This window comes from Vulpes vulpes, chromosome 7, assembly GCF_048418805.1.
Source record: "Vulpes vulpes isolate BD-2025 chromosome 7, VulVul3, whole genome shotgun sequence".
Lineage (NCBI taxonomy): Eukaryota > Metazoa > Chordata > Mammalia > Carnivora > Canidae > Vulpes > Vulpes vulpes.
This window is the reverse complement of record NC_132786.1, coordinates 7,846,333-7,862,915: the sequence shown is the minus strand read 5'-3', so window position 1 is coordinate 7,862,915 and position 16,583 is coordinate 7,846,333. Positions and strand designations below refer to the sequence as shown.

The 16,583-nt window shown below is 42.8% G+C and overlaps 1 protein-coding gene across 1 annotated transcript in view; it reads left to right on the top strand.

Moving 5' to 3' along the window:
- The first annotated feature begins 2,266 nt into the window (after positions 1–2,266).
- Positions 2,267–16,583, top strand: part of WEE2 (WEE2 oocyte meiosis inhibiting kinase) — a 33,609-nt gene continuing 19,292 nt past the window's right edge. Inside the window, exons 1-2 of the mRNA XM_072762844.1 lie at positions 2,267–2,611; positions 16,072–16,268. Of these exons, the coding sequence (XP_072618945.1) occupies positions 2,267–2,611; positions 16,072–16,268 (542 nt within the window). The remainder of the gene's footprint in view (positions 2,612–16,071; positions 16,269–16,583) is intronic.

The window sequence follows — 16,583 nt, the reverse complement described above, 5'->3', positions numbered from 1 at the left end:
CCCAATTCCCATTATTCGCTTTCCAACTTGGGAGCATCTTCTTTGTACTTGTTATTATGCCTTTCTTGTTCTGAAGCCTTAGCACAATCGTCCTTCGAGTGACAATACGCGAAAAGGTGAATGGTGCACGTTTGTAACCGAAGCACCACTGGTGATGCTGGTGACCTGGGACCCAAACCATAACAACGGCACAGCTGCCTTCCTAGGTAGGTGGTGTGGTCGTAAGTGAGGGTGACTGAGAATTCTAGCAAAGCCTAGAGGAAAGGGGGAGTATGTGTGTGTGTGTGTGTGTGGGGGGGGTGATGGTAAAAAACTGTTTGGTGTCTCTAGTTAACGCCCCATGAACTGGGCCCCGTGCCCTGCCTGCATGCCTGGGATTCGCTCAGAGTGTTCCCAATGAGTCCCGTCCTGCCTGAGAGCGGAGCCAGGCTTGGCTAGCCTAGGGCTGCAAGAACGACGGACGAGCCATGGCCTAAGCGGGGAACACCGGTCAACTCCAAGGCTACGGCAAGGAATATCACCTGGCCTGCCGTGACAGTTGCGAATAAGGATCTCGCTCCCAAAGCCTGGATCTCAGCTCACAGCAATTTCTTTACTTATAACCGGAGTCCTCCTTTTCCTGTTGATGACTTAATCGTCTCTAGCCCCTGCAGGATGGGGGAACCCTGCCAGAGGTGGGCAGTGAGTGCGTTTGTGCCTGCCATGAGCAACGTGATGTCCCTGTGGAATGATTTGGGAAGGTCGGCACCGGCGGGATGGGCTAGGGAAGGTCAAGGGAAGGATCCAGTGGTGTGCACACCTGTAAAAAGCAGGAGCATGAGAAGCCTTTTAGCTGAAAAAGTTACTTTTACATCCTCCCAGTTAGTTTTCATGTGGATTAACGTCCTCATGAGCTCAGGTCAGAGATGGGAAAGATTGAGAAAGGAGAAAGGACTGGAGGGATTGAAGGGGGTGGGAAATGGAAGACTGGTGATGGGCAACGAGTAACCAAAGACTGTAAGAGAAGAGAAATTAACTTTGTTTCAGCCAAGATCAAACCATCCTCAGCACCTCTCTTCGGCCCACGTCTATCAGGTACATAATTTCACGTGTCCAGTACCTCTAGGGTCTCCCCTGAAGGTACAAGAAGGCTCATGTATATCATTTTCCTATTCCGTGGATGACCTTTCACATGGTTTCTCCTACAAAGTGGTATCAGTGACTTTTTTTTTTATTCAAAGAGTTTTTTACTCTTCTCAAGGGGCCCCTCCAAGAAAGAAATGTAATAATGTAGGTTAACAGTAAAAAAAAAAAAAAATTACAAAAGATGTGTGGGTGGCTCAGGTCATGATCCCGGGGTCTTGGGATCGAGTCCCACATCGGGCTCAATGCATGGAGTGTGCTTCTCCCTCTGTCTGGGTCTCTGCTTCTCCCTCTCTGTGTCTCTCATGAATAAATAAATTATTTTAAAAAAAAATTTAAAGATTACAAAATAAGGCATTTGGGGACAAAGTAATTGCTGTTTTCAAATGATACATACCGGCTTCTATGTGTCACTCATCTTTTTTTTGTCAGTTTAGAAATTTGTCCTATTCCCTAAAAGTTTTAACTGCTGATACCTGGGGGGTGGGGGGGGGGGTGGGGGGGGTGGAGGGTGTGAGATGCCTGAATTATAGCAGGTGTGTCTGGCAGAAATCTCAGGTGTCTCCCTGCTGGGGAGAGGGACTCCAGCCAAGAGAAGTTAGCGGCTGTTTAAGGATGATTATGATACCCTGGTGATGCTGAGTTCTAGTTAACCGCTGTTAGCCACGGGTGGGTGGGGGAGACAGGAGAGCGTGGTATTTCTTAACGGTAGGTAGAAAAGACTGGAAAGAATATCTTCCCAATAATGAGCTTGTTTCCGAAATGGCTAATGGGTATTTTTAAAGCCATACAGAATTAAAGGAATCCAACTATCTCACCCGGATTTTTGCAGCACGCGGGTTCAGGGAGACTATGTGGGATATCCAGAAGAGTTCTATACATGAATTGGATTTAATTGCTCCGAGAGTCGCTGGAGCTTTCTTCAATCAGGCTGGAAATGAGGATAAGCTGAGGGCTTACAGATATGGGGTACTTAAGGGAGCAAACTAAGGCCGCGCCTCTGCATAGCTGTTAGTGGGCAGAGGGAGAGGCAGGCTAACACTGGGGCATTTGCCAGCTTACAGTTTCCTTTCCTCCTCTGGAGCTCTACAGGGCTCCCCTCCGATAGGCCTTCTCACTGGTGCTGTCAAGCTCTCCGGCTGAGATGGATGACAGCAGTATTAACAAAGAATTAAAGCAGAAGTTGAACGTTTCCTACTGCGAAGAAGAGAGCGAGAGTGAGGGGCAGAAGGAGGCACCAGAAAGCAGGGAGACCCAGAGTCAAACCCCAGACAGGGCTGAAGGCCAGGGGTCAGAGGCAAAGTTCACACCTCCCAGGACTCCCTCCAGTACCATCCATGGAGTGGGCACATTTGAGGAAAAAGACAAGATGAGTCCAGATCAGGCTTTGAGGCCTCCAGGGCCAGGCTTTCACAAATGTCCTGGGACACCAGCCCAGCCAGACTGCAGGAGCGAGGTGGAGCATTGCGAGAGCCCCTACACTCCCAAAGTAAGTCGTGGGGCAAGGGGACCCAGGTTGCCAAGATCTGTGTTCTAGTTCAGCTGATGGAGAAGCAGGACACGGTCGTTTATGTGTATCTGACCCATTTGCCTCATGGGCTATGCAAGTCCTTAATTACGTATTTGTTGGTGAAAATGAAAAGTTTTAAGTTATCAGAAAGTAGAACTACGTGCCTTGCTGGCTGTCTTCTCAAAATTGTTGATGTCAGCAACTGTTTGGTGTAGGCCACAAATCTTGGTGGGGGAAAAATCCTAGTTAAAGAATATTGGAACTGAAAGGATGATTGAGATCTGGAGCCCTGTTATGCATTCTGCATGTGAGAAAATCGAGGTTCAAAGAGATACACTGGCTTTTGGCTCAGCCAATGGCAGAGGCAGGACTAGAAACCTGATCTTTTGGTCTCAGTCTGCTGTTCTCTCCATTACGCCAACTGGCTCTACTCTTATGTAATTATCTACTAATATTTCCTAATATAAGAATGTTCACCTTTGCTGTTTGAACATATTCACATACCTTTGCCGCTGCTCTTCCCAGAAGGAAGTTCTCCCCATTCCTCAGTCTGGTGAGGGATAGGCTCTTCCATTATAGTGATCAAAAAGTTAACTTGGTGATACTTCTTTATAAGCTGAGGATGACAAATAGGCTAAGGTCCCAAGTAGTTAGCTTAGTCCTTTATTCTTGCCGTGATTATTCTTATATTGTATCTACACATTATTAAGGCCATGGAAGGCCATCGTTACCTCTGACAACCTCATGCCATGGTATGTGAGCTCCAGGACTGGCATTAGCTCTGCTTTTTGCTGGCTCAGCTTGAGGTACTCATGCCGTCATAACAACATCTGTGCTTCTGATTGCAGACACAGTCACTGTCAGCAGGCCGCTATAGTTCCTGCTGAGTAAGCACACCACATCCACTAGGAAGTACCAAGCTTCTTGTCTGTATTGTAGACAAACTACTTTACAATGCCTGTGTGTCCATCCGTGGATTTTCCAATTGTCCCAACGCCAACCAATCAATCATCCATTTATTTTTTGAGAACCCAATGTGGGCAAGGAACACAAGACATGGTCTCTGCCCTCAAAGTGCTTATAATCAGCAGAAAGACAGGGGATGTATTTATAGACACTATGTGATAGGTGTTTTGAGAATGGTTCTGGCGTATGTAGATTAGTGAGAGAGTGGGCTGAAAGAGTGTGTCTCTGAGCAAGGGTACGCAGACAAGGAAGCATGTCACGGTATGTCTATTTCATTCATTTAAAATGGACCACCTTGATATCAGACCTTCTGCTGGCAAATGATTCACTGTGTCAAAAAGTGTCCTTAAAATGAATGAAGATGAACAACTGAGACAATAAAGTTCAGATTAGGGGTGTGGGGGAAGTGGTGTGGCATGATGAGAAAGAATTGGGAATTAAGTCCCAAGATCAGGGATGCCTTTCCAAAGAAAGTCAAGTCTGAGAGCGGTCTTCAAGGATGAGCTAGCGTGAGCCAGGTAAGGAAGCGAATGAGAACTTGAGGCCAAGGAAAAAGTGTCTAACAGGTTAGGAGGAGGAAAGATCATGTCACACCTAGAAACTGCACGGTGCTAGAGACACGGGGCCTGTATACGAGAAGTTGCAGGCAGCGAGGTCAGAGGAGGTAGGCAGGAGCTAGATTGAGATTTTATTCTGAAAGCTTTGAGACCTTCATTAAATAGTTTTGATCAGAGTCCTTTTGGAACAATTGACCTTCACGTGCAGGCTACGTGGAGTGGGAGAGACCCTGAAAGCAGAGCAGTATTCATAGCAGATCTGTTGACAAAGGAGAAAGGTCTAAACTACATTGGTGGTACACAGTGATAGATTGAGGGATGGTTAGGATTTGCAAAGTGACTTTGATGCAGGATTGTCAAGCCCGATGGGCAAGAAAGAATTCTTGAGACGTTTTAAGGTGCAAAAAGGTATTTTTATTCTAGCAGGGGGACAGGACCTATGGGCAGAAAGAGCTGTGCTGCGATTGTGAGGAGTGTCTGATTATATAGGGTTTTAAAGCCAGGCAATGGCGACTTAGGGCTCCAGGAAATTGAGTCTATAGGTTCCCGTAGGTCTATTATGGTGTTTTTCTTGTAAATCATTAAGACAGTTACAAAGCATAGTGAGTTTCATGTCCTACATGACTGGATCTTTATCAATTGACCATTTTTTCCCCCTGACTTTGTTCTTAGGCAGTTACTAGTGCCTGGGAAATGTTCTATGTATATATCCCACCTTAAGGAGAGGAGGATTTGGTGGGGTGTCAGCACATGTTTTGCCTCATCTTGCCTTTCGTTCTCTCATCATTTTCCCCCTTGAACAAATCTGATCCTTAAGTCTTTAAGATTGTTGAAGCCAGAAGATCTCATCTTCCGTAGCTTCTTCCTGCTGAATAGGGGCATGGAGATGTACCTTCCGATGGGTCAACATTGTTCAATAGGGAAACATGGGGGAGTTATGAAAGGTGGAGGCAGCTGAGGCCATTGTGGACAGCAAAGAGGTAATCTGTGGGTGATATGAACCATCTTCATCCTCAGGGAACCCTGGGTGGCGCAGCGGTTTGGCGCCTGCCTTTGGCCCAGGGTGCGATCCTGGAGACCCAGGATCGAATCCCATGTCAGGCTCCCGGTGCATGGAGCCTGCTTCTCCCTCTGCCTGTGTCTCTGCCTCTCTCTCTCTCTCTGTGACTATCATAAATAAATTTAAAAAAATTAAAAAAAAAATTAAAAATTAAAAAAAAAATTTAAAATTCATCCTCATTTAAAGAGGAGTTTGAGATCTTCTCCAGGTTCACAGGAGTGAGAAGGCACATTAGTTTGTTCATGGGTTTCCTGTGAAGGAGGTACATGAGTCCAGGAGGAGTGGCTCTCTAATTTTGCTACGGTGGGAGTACATAACACAACCTGATATGGACCTTTCCATTTTGGATCTAAGTCCCCTGATGTATTTGACTTCCAATCTTTTAAATAAACCATGTCTCTGGGGCTTACATGGGATGGACTTTCAGTTATAAGTAAGTCATGTTTTGGGAACACATGATCAGTATATCCATTAAGTAACTTATGAATTAAACCAGCCTGAGTGAATAGTTTAACAAAGGATTATAATCTTCATCTAATCACAAGTCCACTGTAAGAAATGGTTTTCCATATAATAACTCAAAAGGGCTCAGTCCTAGAGGTTATTTTGGAGTGGTTCTTATTCTAAGAAGTCCTATTAGTAAGAGAGTAACCCAATTTTTCTGGGTCTCTAGACTAAGTAAGTGTCCTTTTAAAGTATGATCAGCTTTCTCTACCATGCTAAAGGATTGTGGATGCCAGGCTGAATGTAGAAAACATTTAATTTTTAAAGCAGGTGCTATTTGTTGAGTTCCTTGACAGTAAAACGGGCCACTGTCCCTTTGAAGGATCATGGAAGGCAAAAACCTAGAATATTTTCACTCAACAAAACTTTGATTACTTCTGTGGCTCTTTTAGTTTTACATGGAAAGGCCTCCATCCATTCAGTGAAAGTATCAACAAACACTAGTAGGAACTTACAGCCTTTTCAAGGAGGCATTTGTGTGAAATCAAGCTGCCAGTCCTCTCCTGGATATATACCATGGCTTTGGACTGGTTTCAAAACAGGTGGAGGGTGGGGCATGGACTGCACCTTCTGGATTTACTTGTGCCCAAACATATGGGATTGGCAAACCTGTTTTATTATAACTCTTAAATTCACTCCATCAAATATATTTTTAACTAAATGCTTTAAAGTATTTTTGCCCAAATGAGTAGTTTGGTGTAAACTCTGTATTGCCTTCCATTAGTTATTTTTGGATGTAAAGATTTTTCCCTCATTATTAATAAGCCAGTTCTGTCCTTTTTTGGAATTTCCTTGTTCCTGGGCTATGTGAATTTATTGGTCTGAATAGACTGGAGTTATTGACTTGCCTGGAGTTAAGATTGGTATGAGACTTAATATTTGTTTTGTGCTGCCTGCTTGGCTACATGGTCCAGCAAATTGTTTCCGTTAGATTCCAAGATCATATCCTTTGACATCCTCTGAGATGAATTACAGCTACCTTCTTAGGTAGGTGTACAGTCTCAAGAAGAGGAATTATTTCAGGCCCATATTTGATCGGGGAATTATGGCTTGATAATAATGGTAACCCTCTTTCTTTCCAAATTTCCCCCGTGGGCATGTAGCACCAGGCAAGCATATTTGGAGTCAGTATAAAAATTTTTCGGCCTTTTGCCAAGTGAAGAGCACAGGTAAGTGCTACTCATTTAGTCTTTTGAACAGAAGTAGTTATTGGAAGGGCTTTTGTCTCAATGGTCTTAGCTAAGCTAACTATAGCATATCTGGCTTTTCTTTTTCCTTTATCCATGCTGCTGCCATCAGTAAACCAAATCTGGTCCGCTAGAATAAACAAGATCAATAATCTCTGAGCAGTCATGTTGTAGCATAGATGTATGATGGTCAGGTACAGGCATAAGGATAGCTGGGTTTAAAGTTTAACAGGCTTTCGGTATTATTTCAGGTGTGTCTAAAAGCATAGCCTGGTATTTAGTAAGTCAGCCTCCCATTATCCATTGGTGGCCTTTGGTCTCTAGGACATTTTGGACCTGATATGGAGTTATCAGCATCAAGAATTGTCCCAGAGTAAAGTTTGAAGCTTCTTCTACCCAGGAGGGCTGTTGCAGCCACTGCTTGAAGACAAGCTGGCCACCCTTGTGGGGTATAAATGACTGAAAAATAGCCCACCAGTTTTGTTTCATTTCCTAATTTCTGGGTAAGAACTCCTAAAGCTTGTCCTTGTTTTTCCTGCTACATATAAAGTGAAAGGTTTTTCTAAACTTGGGAAAGCCAAAGCCAGGGCTGATGAAAGCTTAGCGGTTAATGTTTGAATGGCTGTCTGTTGGCCCTTCCACACAGAATATAGGGTCTTCATCAGGGCCTTTAATTGAATCATATGATGGTTTGGCTAAGAGCCCCAAACCAGGAATCCATAGGGGGTAAAAACCTGCCATATCTTGTAAAGTACAGAGTTGGGTTTTTTGGTAGCTGGGGGTCCAGGATTTAATATAGCCTTTTTTTCTGTCAGTAGACAGGGTACAATGACCTGGTGTTAGCTCATATCCTAAATATTGCACTTCTTGTTTTGATATTTATGCCTTTTGAGAGAAGATGCGATACCCTCTGCCTGCCAAGAAATTATGTTGTAGAATTACTATCAGACATTTCTTTTGTGGGACTACAGATTAAAATATCATCCACATATTGAACTATATGTAGTCCCTTGAGGCAAGGAGATAACACAGAGGTCTGTGCTAAGTGCAGCCCCAATAAGTGAGGACTGCCTCTTAATCCCTGTGACAAAAGACTATCCAAATTAATTGAACAGCCTGTAGGCTTGAAGGTGAGCCCATTCAAAAGCAAATTAGTGGCTGTATTTCTTCACTTAGAGGGATGCAAAAGAAGGTGTCTTTTAAATCAAGTACTATAAACCAGCGGGCATCACCAGGGACCTGGATGAGAACAGTATATGGATTTGGCGCTATGGGATAAATAGGTATAACTGCTTCATTTATAGCTCTTAAATCCTGTGCCATCTGATAGTCTCCATTTGGCTTCTTTGCTGGTAAAATTGGAGTGTTATAAAGGAGATTGACAAGGTTTTAAAATACCATGTTTGAGAAATTTACCAATAAGTGGTTGTAACCCAACCTTTGCCTCAGGTTTTAAGGGACAGTTTTTTGTTTTTAGTTTTTTGTTTTTTAAAATGAAGTATAATGGTTGGGTCCTTTTAAGGTCATTTTACCTGGTTGGGCTTTAAGAGCCCTTCCTGGGACATTACAATCCCAAACCTGTGGATTTGCTTCCAGATTTTAGAAGGGATATCAGGGCAAAGAGAACAAGCTGTCCTCTTCTTTAGTAAGAGCAAGCCTGCTTCCTAACTTATACATTAAGTCTCATCCAAGTGACGGAGTGGGGCAAGATGGAAAGACTAGGAAAAGCATGAGTAACCAACTGATTTTTGTACTTGTAGGTTAAAGGCATTGTCGGGTAGCATGTTTTAGTTTCCCCTTCTATGCTAACAATTTATAGTTAAAAGACAAGTAGGCCACAGTGCTGAATAAGAACAGAGTAAGTGGCTCCTGTATCAGTAAGAAAATCAATAAACTTCCTTCCATATCCAGGGTAACCTGGGGCTGAGTCATCTTGATTTCAGAGGGAGCCAGAACACTCACAAGGTCCCATCAGGCTGGATCCTCTGGTTCCTGCTCTCCAGCAGGGAAGTGAATTCCTGTCTTCCTCTCCCTGGAGATGAGGACAATCTTTCTTCCAATGTCCTTCTTTCTTATAGACAGGACATAGCCCTGGTAGAGAGCATTTGTGTGGACATTCTTTGTTCCAATGGCTGATTTGGCCACACCTGCAGCATGGGGTCTTATCTGGTCCTTTGTCCGACACCAGATTTTTCTTTGGCCCCTGGTTAGTCTGGTGTTGTCGGGAATCCACCCACAATAGTGCCAGCCAATATTGGAGCCTGAATTTTATTTTGCAGTTTAGCTCTCCAGTCCTTTTCTTGCCCTATGGCCATACTTCTATTATTAAAGACCCCAGCAGCTACCTCTAGTGGGCACTGGGCGGCAGGGGGTGGAGGGTTGGGTGTTTGAGGGCCTAAAGCCATTTTAGTTAATTTTCAGAAGATGTCAGGGGCCAGCTGACTTATAAAATGCATGTTTACGATAATTGTTCCCTCAGGAGAGATTGGGTCCAGATTTGTATACTTAGGGACAGTGGGTTTCAAACAACCCTGAAATAGAGTTGGATTTTTATCAGCTCCTTGAGTAACTTCCTGAATTTCATCAAAGTTTACAGGTTTAAAGAATCCTTTTCTCATTCCTTCCATTAAACAAGTTATCACATGATCCTGTCTTTCCCTTCCCTATCATCTTGGTAACTCCAGTGAGGTTCAGTACTGGAACAGCACTTCCCCCTACTGGATAACAATATCTATCTAGTTCATCAGCATATCTTCTAGTTCATCAGCAAGTTCTTGAGCCCCTGCCCAGGTATGGTTCTTTTCTTCAGGGGTACAACAATGAATTCATATGATGAATGTATCTTGCCAGGTCAATTCAACCATATTAGATAATTGTTGAAAGCCCTCAATGAATTGAGAACAGGGTTTCAGAATATTGTCCTAACTGATGTTTATCTGAGCCAGGTCTGCTATGGAGAATGGGATATGGACTCTAACTGTGCCCATTTCTCCATTAGCACCCTCCCTAAGAGGATGCAATCCAGATTTCGGTGGAAGGCTTAGAAGATAGGGAATTCCCCTCCTGGTATGTTCAGAGGTGGGCTGGGAGCAGAGGGGTCTTGAGGTTCATAAGGAGGAGAGATAGTAACAGAGCCAGTATCCTCTTTGGATTGGCTGGTGATTTCTCCAGTGACCCAGGTTTGTTATGAGGAATGGGCCTATTTAAACAATCCTCATTCAGTATGTTCAGAGGGGATTTATTAATCTGGTTGGTGCTTAGACACATTATGCAAGAGGCCCTTAGATTGGGATCCGATTTAGGGCATTGAAGGCCTGGACATAGGTACCTCAGTCCATGTGCCCTGTTTCCTATAGAAGAGATCTGATAAATCATATTGAAGTTTAATGTTCCATTAAAGGGCCATTTTCTTTCATTTCCTAAGGAGTACTGAGGCCATTCAATGTTACAGAAGATCAGTCTTTCTTTTTTCTTCCTTAGATCTTGCAATGTGAATTGATTCCAGTGAGTTAAAAGGCATCCCAAGGGAGAATCCTTAAGAACCAAAGAAAATCCCATGCTCCCAGAAAAGTAGAGAAGGTCCATTACCAAAAATCCCCCCTGACTCCTAGGTGGCATCCTACACAGGACATGTCAGAGCTTCCTAGTGTCAAAGTGACCAGAGGCGTCCTTCTAAGAACATGATATGAACACCACCTTGCCTTGTAGGAGGGATCCTGGTGTCCCTCAGCTTCCACATTGCATTCTAGACTACCAATGGGTGCCAGTGAATGAACCAAAATGCCATGGAGAACTTGTCATTCTTAACTCATGGAAAATACCAGAAAAGTTTTACAGGGGGAATTATATAATATTGTAATTTAAGTAGTCAGTAGGGGACATTGATGAAGAATAGTAAAGATAGAAATCCATCATGATCTAAGTAATATCCCAATACATGTAATCTTTTATAGCTGACTTCACTAGGAAAGGATCCTCAGTTGGGTTTTAATTCAGTTTGGTACTGGTTTCAGCCAGCTCTGAGTGGAGGACTGTCTCGTGGCCAGAAGTGGCTAGACCAGGAATTTGGAGGGGATCATATTAGACCAAAGAGAAAGAAACCTTACATAAGATTCTTAAGATTGGCAGCTACCCTAGTGACTTAGGTGGCTATCTTATGCCCAAGAAAGACAACTTTGTATAAGAATAGGAATAAAGAGAGGGCATCAAGTTTCTGGGTCTTCTAATCATTCCCGCCAGGGTACTAGCTTCCAGTCAAATGACAGTCTTTCTCCTACCCATAAGTATTGCAGCCTGAGCAATGGACATGAAAATGTTTCAATAAGCCCATAGTCCTTTTTTTCCCCCCTTTAAAAAAATTATTTTTTTATTGGAGTTCAATTTGCCAACACATAGTATAACACCCAGTGCTCATCCCATCAAGTGATGGGCACTGGTGACCTCAGTGCCCGTCACCCAGTCATGCCATCCCCTGGCCCACCTCCCCTTCCACTACCCCTTGTTCATTTCCCAGGGTTAGGAGTCTCTCATGCTCTGTCACCATCTCTAATTTTTCCCCACTCATTTGCTCTCCTTTCCCCTATAATCCCTTTCACTATTTTTTATATTTCCTGTATGAGTGAAACCATATAATAATTGTCCTTCTCTGATTGACTTATTTCACTCAGCATAATACCCTCCAGTTCCATCCATGTCGAAGCAAATGGTGGGTATTTGTCATTTCTAATGGCTGAGTAATATTCCATTGTATACATAGTCCACATCTTTATACATTCATCTTTCGATGGACACCGAGGGCCATTTCTTTTCCTTGTCTGTTTCCTACCGTAGGACTTCCAGGGCTAAGAGGGGACTTCCTTGTCTGGTTCCTGCTCTTAGGGGAGATGATTTCAGGTCTTCATCATAAAGTACGATGTCAGCTACAGGCCTTCCTACACAGCCTTTATTCTGTGGATGGACATTTCCTCAAAACCCACTATGCTCTTTATGTTGTGTTTTGTGAAATGCTTTTTCTGCCACTATTGAGATTACCGTATGGTTTTTGTCCTTTCTCTTGTTAATGTGTTGGATCACGTTGACTGATTGTCAGAGAGGAAGTGGGTGGGAGATGGGCAAAATAGATAAATATTAGGAGCTATAAGCATCTGGTTCTCAAATATAGAAGCCACAGAAATTGAGAAAGTACAGCCTAGGCAATGGAGTCAGTACTATTGTAACTTCGTACGGGAACAGATGGTGACTACACTTCTCACTGGGAGAGCTGAGTAATGTACAGCATAGAGTCATTAAATTGTAGCCCTGAAACTAGTGTAACATTGTATGTTGACTATACTTCAATAAATATTAATAGGGTTTTCTGATAGAAATCACGGTGGGTCCCTGAAAGGCATTTACACAGCCGTTACACATATGAAGGCACCTCTGCAGAGATGATAAAGATTTCTCAAATATCTTCAATATTGATTATTAAAAGATTTGACAGAGCTTGCATTGGGAGGGGCAGAGGGAAAGGGAGACTCTCAAGCACACTTCCCACCCAGCTGGCCCAGGCCCCACTTGAGGCTCCACACCACAACCTCGAGATCCTGACCTGAGCCAAAATCAAGAGTTAGACGTTTAACTGACTGAACCACCCAGGAGCCCCTCAAATGTTCTTAAGCAAAATTCATGCTGTGAACCCTTGGGGGTGAGAGGACAGCAGGGACACCAGTCTACCTAGAAGGGTGGGAGGCCTGGAGGACCTGAGGGTGGAAACTAAGACGTGGGAGGGTGCCTTCATCCCATTCCCACCCAGCGTGGTGACAGGACCTCCCCCTGCATGCTTGGCTTTCAAGGGAGCTGGATGTGGGACTCGATCCTGGAACTCAGGGATCATGCCTCAAGCTGAAGGCAGATGCCCAACCACTGAGCCACCCAGGTGTCCCATGGCTGTGATCTTTATCAATTGATCATTTATTTTTCAACTTTGCCTGTGTTCTTAGGCAGTTACTAGTGCCCAAGGAATGCTAGCATTATATATTGCTATTGGGCATATATATGCTATTGGGCATAGCATTATATATTATTACATATAGCATTATTATATACATAGCATCATTATTATATGTATATTATTATATCTATCCATTAATGGATATATGTATATATCCATTAATATACATATAATAATGCTATCTATCCATCTCACCTTAAGGGGGTGGGGCTTGTCAGGGTGTCAGCTCATGTTTTACACTCAGCTTGCTTTTTGTTTTCTCATCAACTTGATGGAGGGCTCGAGGGAAAAGGAGGGATCTGGGGTGCTGTGAAGTTTCTGCCTTGTTTGATTGAGTAAAGGGTACCTTGGATCAAGACAGTTGATGCTAGAGGCATTTATAGGTTTGGAGAAAACAGAGGTGTCATATAAATCATTGAATAAATGTTTCTGGGGTGCAGGAAAACCAAACTACATTGGAGATCTATCCTTGGATATCATTAGCATTTTGGAAGTTGTTGAAGCTTTGGGTGCAGATAAGCTCAAGTAGCCTGAGTGCCAGAGTAAGAAGAGAAGTGGTCCAAATTAGGAATCCTGGAAGTGCCAAGATTTGAGGGGCAGGAAAAGAACAGAGCTTTGGAGGGAAACTGGAAATGCAAATGAAAAAGTGCACACTTTATGAGGAATATAGTTTGGATCAGAAAAGAGAGAGAGAGAGGGCAATGATCAGTGGCGATGTTATGCTAAAGACAAGGATGCAGAGTAATGGAGGATTGACTCTGTTCAGCCTTACCAAAGGGAGAGGACTAGAAATCATGTGAAGTGACTTGAGGTCACTGTAAAGACTTCCTAGCAGAACAACCTAGAATAGAAGAGTTTCCCGAGGAGGTCGTGGGTCCCTGTGGCTAAATGCATTGAACACTAGTTGATGACCACTTGGCAGGAATGTTGTAGAAAGTATTCAAGCATCAGGGCACTAATTGTACCAAACGGGTCTTTAAAGTCTTTGCAAATCCTGAGATACTATGATGTTGTATCTTGAAGGTGGGAGGTTGCCTTCTCCTCTTGCATCTTCAGAAGCGAGGGAGCTATTCCTTAATCTTCCCTTCCCTCTATCATCTGTAACAGAGCTGTTACTTACAGAATTAGCTACACTCCCTGGAACATATTTATACTCTAAACCTGGACATCTTTCCAGAAATTTTCAATCTGCTTTACTTTTAGGCAGAACTTCCTTTCATAAACCTTGTACCAAACAAGAACTTTCATAAATACAAGTTCTTTTGGATTTCCAAAAGGATTACTTACAATTACTTACCATTATGGCAATAAAATCCATATTAGTATGATTAATATATTTCTCTGTATCCTAAGTGGAACTCACAAAATCTATCTGCCTTCATATTTCCAGACTAGAAATTCTGGTCTTGTCTGCCCTGATGTGGATGCTTTTCCTTCCTTTTATCTGAAACATTTCTAGGCCTTTTTGTTGTCCTGAAAGTGTGGCAACCAGAGTGTGCAGCATTCCAGGTGTGGATGCCCCACTGTTTCAGATGTGACAGACACATTTTAATTCCCATATAATCATCAGCATCACAAAAAAACTGTTTCTCGGGGAATGATTTAGTGTAATTCTAAGTTCATTTCCTCAGTCACACAGACAACTGAGAAATATTATATGGTATAGTTGTACTTAATTGAGCAAACACTGAGACCTATACTACACTTACAGGAAAATTGTGAGTTTATCTTTGATGGCTTTGTCTGACAATAGCCCCAGGGTTGTTCATCCTGTAAACTCTAAGACCTGTAAAACCTTTGTAAAAAACTGGACTCTAGCAATGACTTTTCTTCACTTAAAAAAAAAAAAAAAGGTTAGGTTACTAGTTATACTCTATAGTTTCCTTCATTTCTGCTTTTATCATTTAGGGTTTATAATTTCAATATTCATTCCTTGTATCTTCACATTCTTTTTTTTTTAATTCATAAGAGACACAGAGAGACAGAGGCAGAGAGAGAAGCAGACTACATGCAGGGAGCCCGACGTGGGACTCGATCCCAGGTCCCCAGGATCACACCTTGGGCTGAAGGCAGGTGCTAAACCGCTGAGCCACCCAGGATGCCCTTATCTTCATTCTTGAATCACATTTTTATATCATGTCATAGTCTAGCTTCTGCTTCTATGCTGAAAAGCCATGGGCAGATATTATCAAATAGTGGAATTCTTTTAGAAAGAGCCTCACGGTACAACAATTATACTATGTGGTTATATCATGGCCCTGCGTCTACTGCTGTACACCGTAACACAGCTCTTTGTCCCCTGACTTAGGTTATAATGGCATTCTGCTGTCTCATCAGAATTCTTTGTCTTCTACCTATCCCCTCTGTCCTTTGGTTTAGTTCTGGTTAGGTTGTAGGCATATGTTCTCTTACTGTACCCCACTTGGAGTGGTAAGTCCTGTACATTTTCCTACTTATTGGTATGCTGGTTATAGCCACTGCAAAGCCCTGAATCTTAAGGGCTCAGAGGATTATTTTTCAATTTCCTTACTCTACTTTATGGAGCTCTTTTCATTTGGTGCTGTATTTTAAGTGGAACTGGAAACTTCTTTTCATGTTTAGATAGATAGTCTTTCTTGTACAAAGTGATTATTTCTGAAAGGTCGATGAACTGTTGACTAATGGACTGTGCATCCCTTAAGAGTTGGAATTCACCTCTGTCCACCTCAGCATCCAGCCCAGCATCTGCTACTTAGTAGGCACCAAACAAATATTTGGGTGAATACTTGAAGGGGGGAGTCAAAGTACATACTGAGACTATAAGGACCAGGTCTTCTAGAGTCCTTTTCATTTGTCTACACTGGAGTATAGTCTTTAAAAAGCCAGAGGTAGAACTAGAGTTGATATTTTTCATAGCTGGCCTCAGAATTGCCCAGGGGAAGGAGGTGGAGCTTAACCAAAGTACAGATTCCTGTGTTGATCCTCTAATCAGAATATCTAGAGGAAGACTAGGAATCTGTATTTTTCATAAGAGGACCAGTTATAATGCAACTAGTTTGTGCTGAACCAGATAACCTCTAATTCCTTTTCAGCAATAGCATTCTTTGGTTCAAATATTAACTAGCTGATATGGAACTCTTTTTTTTTTTTTTTTAACCTCATTCTATTTTCCCTTTTTTGTCATCCTCATTCAGAGTCTGCTAAGCCAGTCAGTGATTTCTTCAACAGAGAAGCTCCCCTCCAGAGGCTCTAAGCATTTGAGGTTCACACCTGTTCCCTTTGTGGATGAGATGACCTCGTCAGCTCTGGTCAATATTAATCCCTTTACCCCAGAGTCCTATAGAAAACAATTCCTTCGATCCAATGGCAAGAGGAAAACTCGAGGAGATCTGTAAGTGTACTGTCGCCTCTAACTTTTGGGAACTGGTCTTACTAATGTCAAGTAGAGGGGAGAGCATGAAAGTAAGATTAGGAACAAGAACTCAACTTGAATGCAACTGATATCATGTTCACACAACCCCTCCTTCTTAAATGTTAATGTTGGTCGTAACCTGCTTTGTCATGGAGATTCTAGTGTCTCCCCATTCTGATATGTACTGTAAGGTGTCTTCTCTATAAAAGAATAGGGCAGAGTAAGCAATAGACTTTTGACTTCCATTAGCAAAGTGGGCGAGCTATGGAATTGCATTCATGTGGTCTCTGGATA